The sequence below is a fragment of the Eptesicus fuscus genome, chromosome 21 (assembly GCF_027574615.1).
Source record: "Eptesicus fuscus isolate TK198812 chromosome 21, DD_ASM_mEF_20220401, whole genome shotgun sequence".
Classification (NCBI taxonomy): domain Eukaryota; kingdom Metazoa; phylum Chordata; class Mammalia; order Chiroptera; family Vespertilionidae; genus Eptesicus; species Eptesicus fuscus.
In genome coordinates this window covers 20,533,332-20,541,276 of record NC_072493.1, presented here as the reverse complement: position 1 = coordinate 20,541,276, position 7,945 = coordinate 20,533,332, and the positions used below count along the sequence as shown (strand labels likewise).

Sequence of the window (7,945 nt, the reverse complement as noted above, 5' to 3'; positions counted from 1 at the left end):
TATGTTTATGTAATTAAATTAAGTATGTATGAAAAGTTTAATTTCATGGAAAAGTTTTCTATATGTATTACAGTAATTTTAAATTTATACTGAATAGATGTAGAAAATGCATGCATTCGCCAGTCTCCATTAGTAAACAAATGCACACAGTTGGGGCATGGCTTAGTGCATGTAGGAACATCTGCCTGCACATGTTAAAACTGCTACAGAGCCCCAGCCAGTGTGACTCAGTGGCTAGAGCATTGGCCAGTGGACTGAAGGATGGTGGGTTCAATTCCAATTCCAGTCAAGGGCAAGTACCTGGGTGGCACACTCCACCTCAGGGCACATGCGGGAGGCAACCAACAGATGTGTGTGTGTGTGTGTGTGTGTGTGTGTGTGTGTCTGTCTGTCTGTCTGTCTCTTCCCTTCCCTTCTCTAAAAATCAATGGAAAATCAGGTGAGGATTAACAACAACAAAAACTGCTGCAGAAAGTCATACCATGGGACAACAGAATCAATTACCACACATAATGTGGTGTGATCACATACTAATCATTTGCTGAACATTGGTTAGGAGCGGTGACTCTTGGATTTAAATATGTAGATTATAGTTGTAGGTATGTAAAATTTATTTATATCAGTGAAATTACTAGTGTTTTTTTCCAACATATTGCCTATTTGCTAAAATTTGTTTAAAATAACAGTGAAGCCCTGGCCAGTGTTGCTCAGTGGTTGAGTGTCAGCCCAAACACTGAAGGGTTGAGGGTTCAATCCCCAGTCAAGGGCACATACCTGGGTTGCAGGTTCAATCCTTGGCTCTGGTTTGGAGGAGTGTGGGAAGTAACCGATCGATGTGTCTCTCTCACATTGACATTTCTCTCTTTCTCTCTTCCACTCTTTCTAAAAATCAATGAAAAATACCCTTGGGCGAGGATTAACAAAAATAAATAACAGTGAATTGATAACAAAAATGATCTGTTACTTTAATTATATGCAAATCTTGATTAAAAGCATTTAAAAATTACCTGGCTGGTGTGGCTCAGTGAATGAGCATCGACCTATGAACTAGGAGATTATGGTTCAATTCTAGTCAGAGCACATGCCCAGGTTTTGAGCTTGGTCCCCAGTTGGGGGCGGGGGGTGGGGAGATGCAGGAGACAGCCAATCAATGATTCTTCGTCATCATTGATGTTTCTATCTCTCCCTCTCCCTTCCTCTCTGAAATCAATAAAAAATATATATCCTATATAATAAAAAGTTAATATGCAAATAGACCAAATGGTGGAACAACCGAACAACTGGTTGCTATGACGTACACTGGCCACCAGGGAGCATGTGTGGAACATGGCAGGCATCAGCAACAGGTGGCAGAACACCGGAACATGGTGAGCGTTGGCTGCGGCAGGATGGTGGAAAAGGTGAGCAAGGGCGCCAGACCAAGGCGGGGCACCGGTCACTGTCATCAGGGTGAGCATTTGGTGGTTACTAAAAATTCTTTGCTCCCATGTGCCGGCAATCGCTCGATGCCGTCAGCAGGTATGAGCAGTGGCTGCCAGCCCTGATCTCCCCGAGGGCTTCTCCACCTCCCCCTGCTCCTGAGGGGCAATCAAGGCAGCAGCTACTGCTCGCACCCACTGCTGGCACCGGCCCCAATTGCTCTGCGCCGTCAGCAGGTGCGAGCAGGGCCGGAGTCATCAGCAGTGGTGGGAGTGGAGCTGCTGGAAGACAGGGAACCAGGAACTGTGGTGGGAGGGGCTGGGCGGAGGCACAGAGGATGGGCCGAGATCCGCCCCTGTGCTTACCGCAGCCTCGTGACCCACAGTTTCTTTCAAGGTGCATGAATTCATGCACTGGGCCCCTAATATATATATAAATTAACACAGTGTTAATTCTCACATATGACATATGGACCAGAAAATTTGTCCATTAAATCTGAAGTCTGTTCAATTAAGGTCTATAAAATCAAGAGTTTACTGAACTCTCAATATTAATAGCATGAAATAATCCAATAAAAAATGGGCAAAAGACTTGAACAGACATTTCACAAAAGAAGATACACAAAAGACCAGTAAGTACTTGAAAAGATGCTCAATATCAATAGATCTTAGAGAAATGCTAATTAAAACCACAATGAGATGCCATGACACACTAATTAGAATGCCTAAGACTTAAGACTAACAAATACCAAGTGTTGATGATGATGTGGAGCAATAAGAATGCTCATACATTGCTGGTGGAAATAAAAACAGTACAGCCTCCTTGGGAAACTGGCAGTTTCTTAAAAAGTTAAAGTTTAGCATACAACCTAGTCAATGTATTCCTAGGTATTTCCCCGACAGAACTGAAAACACATATTCACACCTAAACAACAATGTATATAGCAGCCTTGTTAACACAGGCTAAAAGCAGAAGGAAAAAAAATGTCTGTCAGCAGGTAAATGAATAAATAAAATATAAAATATCCATAAAACAGGCCTGGCCGGTGGCTCAGTGGTTAGAGCATCATCTGTGCACCAAAGGCTCATGTGTTCAATTCCCAGCCAGGGCACATACCTAGGTTGTGGGTTCTATCCTTGGTTGGGGTGAGTGCATGATGCAAGTGATCGATGTTTCTCCCTTCCTCTCCCTCTAGAATCAATGAAAAAGCATATCCTAGAGTGAGGATTAAAATAAATTAATTAATAAAATAAAATATTTATAAAACAATAATATTCAGCAATAGAAAAGATGCTACAAGAACATATGAAAGAGAATCTAGCTGAATCTCAGCATAAGCCACCGACATCTGTTACCAGGATTTCGACCAGGGCCATGACCAGCTCGCTCACAGCTACTCACTCCTAGTTTGGTAGAGAAGATCTAAAGTTGGCTCTGGACACGCTGGATTTGAGATGCTGGGAGACATCCAAATGACAGTGTCTACTAGGCAGGTGGAAGCTCACAGAACCTCAGGATGAAGATTTAAAACTGGGTGTTATGAAAATGGTAACTAATGCTCTGGAAATGGATGAGGATAGTAAAGAACTTAGAACCAAGTCATAAGGAGCTCCAACATTTAGAGGATGTAGAGGCAAAGGGATCAAGATGCGATCAAAGAAAAGGCAGGGAAACCAGAGGAACATAACGTATCAGAATTCATGGAAAGAATTCAAGATGGGTGTGGAAATTGTTGAATGCTAGTAAAATAATAATAAAATATCGACAAAGAATAGACCCTATGGAAAAATAGGGATGCTACCCAGATTTGAGTAGACTAAAGAGTGACTAAGAAATAAGGAAGCGGAGAAAGTGATTATACATTTAGGCAATGGGCTCGACTTCCTAGCATAACTAGCTGGGTTATAATGATGAAGAAAGAAAACTGAACTTGAAGAGATTGTGAAAGATACTGCTTTTGTGAAATCTCAGCCCTTAAATTCAGCTTGAGAGGTTGCATTTCCTTTTCCTGTGACATAGGTGAGCATCATGAATCATGAGTTCAAAAGTTTCCTTTATTGTGTTACCTTCATAACTACCATAACCATGGAGGAGGGGTTTGATGGGGGCCCTCAGCTGAGTTATACATGAGAGTGATATGAGAAAGGCATGAGGTGGGGAAGAACAGGCAGGAATAAAGAAGCAGTTCTATTCCTCAACATCAATTTTCCAGTAAATTTTCTCTTTGCCATTAAATCCAAACCCTCATGAATATTTATGGAAAATCATAAAAGCAAAATGACACAAAATACAATAAATTCAGTAGCGAGCAATAGAGAATGGTCTCTTCCTTAGTTCCCCTGTTTATCTGGGAAGTGCATGTCTGTGCTGAGGGAAGGAAATTAATGAGAAGATAGAACTCCTGAGTCCTAGAGGAGAGGAGAGCTGAAGAGAAAGAAAAGTTAAATATTAAGATACCTGGACCCTGGGGTTCTAGGCCACAAAATGAATGAATGAATGGGCAAGCAATAGGAAATAAGTATGCCCTTGAGAAAGAATTAAGATTCTGTGAGTAGGGATCAGGCCACAGATGGCAAAACAGAGACCCATTCCTTAGGTCAGAAAGGAAACATGTTCTGACTCTTTGTTTCCTCAGGCATGTGTTTCAGTGGGAGCTATACAGGTGAATACAGTGGGGAAAGAACAGGGTGGTTCGAGGTTGGCCCAGTTCACAGGGAGAGAATGTATGGGGGAAAGGAATGGAGCCTGGCTACCATTCCCCTAGAAAGGCCACACAGGCACCTTGGGCCCACTGAATCCCTGACACTTTCCCAAGGCAGATGGCAGGTCTGTGTCCTCAGCCTCTGGATAGTGTATCCAGTGACTCACTCTCTCCAACGCTGTCCAACAGGCTTCAAAGGAGGGAGCACTTCCACCTAAGAGCATCTACGAAGTGCTAAGCACTGGCCCAAATGCTTTACATTTGCTACTTCACTGACTCCTCACAGAAATCCTGGGATATAAGTATTCCAGAACTCACTTGACTGAAATGGAAACGAATGTTCAGAAAATTGATCTGCCCCAAAGTCACAATGAAATGTCCCCTCGGGAGTTCGACTGGGAGACCAGGAGTTTGATCACTCGCTATGATGTGCGCTGACCACCAGGGGGCAGCGCAGAATGAAGGAAGACCCTCGCTGGCAGCCGTCAGCCGGGGAAGGGAGGCCCCGGCCAGTAGCCAGAAGGCCCCCGATCGGCCCTGATCACTGGCCAGGCCGAGGGACACTACCCATGTACGAATTTTGTGCACCAGGCCTCTAGTTGCAGAATAAAAGGAAGCAGAAATCCTCTTTCCTGAGAATGAATAGAATTATAGAAGAAATTGCATAGAAAAAAAGAAAAGACTCTGATTTGGGAAATGGGGAAAATGCCTAGGATTGAAAAGAAATTCAGGAATTGGGTTTGGAAGTCTGAGTGAGGGCCTCTAGGGTGAGACGAAAGATGCAGGCACCTTTTCCTTCGGGTTGGAGAGGAGACAGTGCTCAATTACTGACCTTCCTCTCTCTGGTCACATGACTTGTGCTGGTATAAAAGCTTTCTAGCAGCCAGGTTCCTTACAATATTTTCCTGTGTGAAATGGGCGGTAGCAGTGGCTGAAGCTCTGTTTCTCCTTCCCAGCAGCTTTCAGACTTTCTTTTCCAAGAAGCCATCTATCCGGAACGAAGACAAGGCAAGGCAGCTAACTTAGTGCTTGAGCTCTGGGAAGAGATGGCAGGCTCAGAATTGGGAGGAGACGGTATTGAGCTGGAGGAAATCTGTCAGAATTGAATATAAGGAGACGGGAGCCAGTGTGGGGGCAAGGAAGCGAGGCCTGGGACATCAAGCCTGGAGGAGGATGGAGGGGCCAGACTGTGTGGGTGGTGAGGGTCATAACCAAAGTGGAAACTGAATTACCCCGTGAAGAAGAGTTCTTCTATTTACAGTCAAAACTCCAGGCTCAGGAGCCAGTGACTGCCTGCGGGTTTTCCTGAATATTCTCTAACTTTCTGGGGGACAAGTCCCCCCAAAATAGTGCTGGTTCACTGATCCTCCTACTGCCCCCACCCCCACGCGTAACTAACTTCCTTTTTTAGTACAGTCCCAGAGTCTGGTGTTGGACAGAGGAGGAAACGGTGGAGGAGAATCTGTGTTCTGCAAAAAGGAGAGGAAAACGAGGTAGGGAGATGGGTTGGGGACTGGGCACCTGCTTCCTTGGTGTGTGGGTGGTTGTGTGGCAAGTCAGCACTGGGTGGGGGGCCTGGTCCTCACAGCGTTCTCTGTGTGAGAAGGCTTGCCTTTTCTCTCTGAAGATCTCTGACTGAGGAAGGGACTTAAGGAGAGTTGGAAACTGATATCAGTCACTTCCTGTATCTGTGAGCAGAGCAGGAGAAAGGCTGGGAAACCAGAGGGGAATTCCCTTGGGAAGCCAAGGGTTGGTCTCCCCCAGAGACACATGATGGCAAACGTAATAACTCGCAGTTAATATCCCGCCCCAGGCAAAGTCAATAATTGCTCTGGGCAGTTCTAGCAGGTGTTGTGAGCAAGCAGTGGTGGCAGCAGAAGGCCTGGGCCTGGGAAGGGGGAGCTGCCAGAGAGGATGTCCTCATCCTGAACCGGAGGCAGGTCTGCAGGTTGTGAGTGGGGGACCCCTGACCCTGCCCTTCCTCATCCTCTTCCAGAATAGTCATGCCAGACTTGAAGAGCTCCTTGATTCTCTCGGCCTACGTCATCATCTTCCTCACCGGTCTTCCTGCAAACCTCCTGGCTCTGCGGGCCTTCGTGGGCCGGGTCCGCCAGCCCCACCCTGCACCTGTCCACATCCTCCTGCTCAGCCTGACGCTGGCGGACCTCCTCCTGCTGCTGCTGCTGCCCTTCAAGATCATTGAGGCTGCATCTGACTTCCGCTGGTATCTGCCCGAGATTGTCTGTGCCCTCACGGGATTCGGCTTCTACAGCAGCATCTACTGCAGCACGTGGCTCCTGGCAGGCATCAGCATCGAGCGCTACCTGGGAGTGGCTTTCCCCGTGCAGTACAAGCTGTCCCGCCGGCCCATCTATGGGGTGATTGCTGCTCTGGTCGCCTGGATCATGTCCTTTGGTCACTGCACCATCGTGATCATCGTTCAGTACTTGAACTCGACCGAGAGTGCCACCAATACCAATGAAATTACCTGCTATGAGAACTTCACCGAAAAGCAGCTGGAGGTGGTGATTCCTGTGCGGCTGGAGCTGTGCCTGGTCCTCTTCTTCATCCCCATGGGGGTCACCATCTTCTGCTACTGGCGCTTTGTGTGGATCATGCTCACCCAGCCCCACGTCGGGGTCCAGAGGCGGCGCCGGGCTGTGGGGCTGGCTGTTGTGACACTCCTCAATTTCCTGGTGTGCTTCGGGCCTTATAACGTGTCCCACCTGGTGGGATTTTACACAAAGAAAAGCCCCACGTGGCGAGCGGAAGCTGTGGTATTCAGTTCCCTCAACGCCAGTCTGGACCCCCTGCTTTTCTACTTCTCTTCTTCAGATGTGCGCAGAGCCGTCGGAAAAGGGCTTCAGATGCTGCGGCATCAGGGCTCCTCTCTGTTGGGACGCAGAGGCAGAGAGATAACAGAGATGACAGGTGGGGACAGGGGTGTGAGTCAAGCAGAAGGAGGACCGAGTTCTGACTTCACCACAGACTAGGGATGTGCCTGCACCTAATATGGGTTGAGCAGGCTGGGAGAGGGAGAAGATGAGGGTTCTGGATTCAGGAATCCTTAGACCAATCTGTTACTGAGACTATAGGAATCTCTCTCACCAGCTGGATATTTCTTCCTGATTGAATTTTCCTTCCCAATGGAACACAGCTCCCTGACCAAAGAAGAAATGGTTAGGAATAGAAGCACTATCAGACCATGCTTTGAAAGCAAGGTGGCTATTACGAATTCAGTCCTTGTGAGGTGGTCGGTAGCTGGGGATGATCAGACTGAATAGAGAATCCTAAAGCGATCTTGCTATAAGCTTTGACAGCACACCTAGACACTGGCCTAGCTGTTGATGCTATAAAGAAGCCAATGGGAAAGAGATGGAAGAGAAATACTAAATGAGGTCAAAGGAGACTCAGGGAAGTTCTGAGCCAAGGGGACTTGAAGGAGGGGCTGAGGGCTTGGTTGGGTCGCTAATGCTTTAGATTTCTAATGTATCGATCAGACCTGCTGCTTTGTAACTATGCTCCCGCTGTCTTCGTGTGTGTATCTTGTCTCCCCCATTAAACTGGGAACTTCTTGAGGTCTGGGTCTTATATTCTCCCTCCATGGCACCCCACACAGGTCAGGATACAGCGTGGCACCCATCAGACAGAGCTCAGGACTGACTAGCACAGGAATAGACAGCCTGGTCTGGCAGATTGAAAATCCTATATAATAAAAGGCTAATATGCAAATAGACCGAATGGGGGAACAACTGAACAACTGGTTGCTATGATCACCAGGGGGCGTGTGTGGAACATGGCAGGCTTTGGCAGCAGCGGAATGGC

At 47.0% G+C, this 7,945-nt stretch overlaps 1 protein-coding gene across 2 annotated transcripts; it reads left to right on the top strand.

The window, feature by feature from the left end:
- The first annotated feature begins 5,033 nt into the window (after positions 1–5,033).
- FFAR2 (free fatty acid receptor 2) lies at positions 5,034–7,698 on the top strand. 2 transcript variants are annotated; one of them, XM_054711288.1, is made up of 3 exons: positions 5,034–5,128; positions 5,537–5,613; positions 6,117–7,698. In XM_054711288.1, the coding sequence occupies exon 3, from the start codon at positions 6,124–6,126 to the stop codon at positions 7,111–7,113; it is 990 nt and encodes a 329-aa protein (XP_054567263.1). In that variant the 5' UTR covers positions 5,034–5,128; positions 5,537–5,613; positions 6,117–6,123; the 3' UTR covers positions 7,114–7,698. The 2 variants fall into 2 exon arrangements, with proteins under 2 accessions (XP_054567263.1, XP_054567264.1); XM_054711289.1 differs by having other exon boundaries at positions 5,063–5,128; positions 5,532–5,613.
- Positions 7,699–7,945: the final 247 nt, after the last annotated feature.

Coding starts and splice junctions, on each gene's coding strand:
- FFAR2 (XM_054711288.1), top strand. CDS start 6,124: ATGCCAGACTTGAAGAGCTCCTTGATTCTCTCGGCCTACGTCATCATC.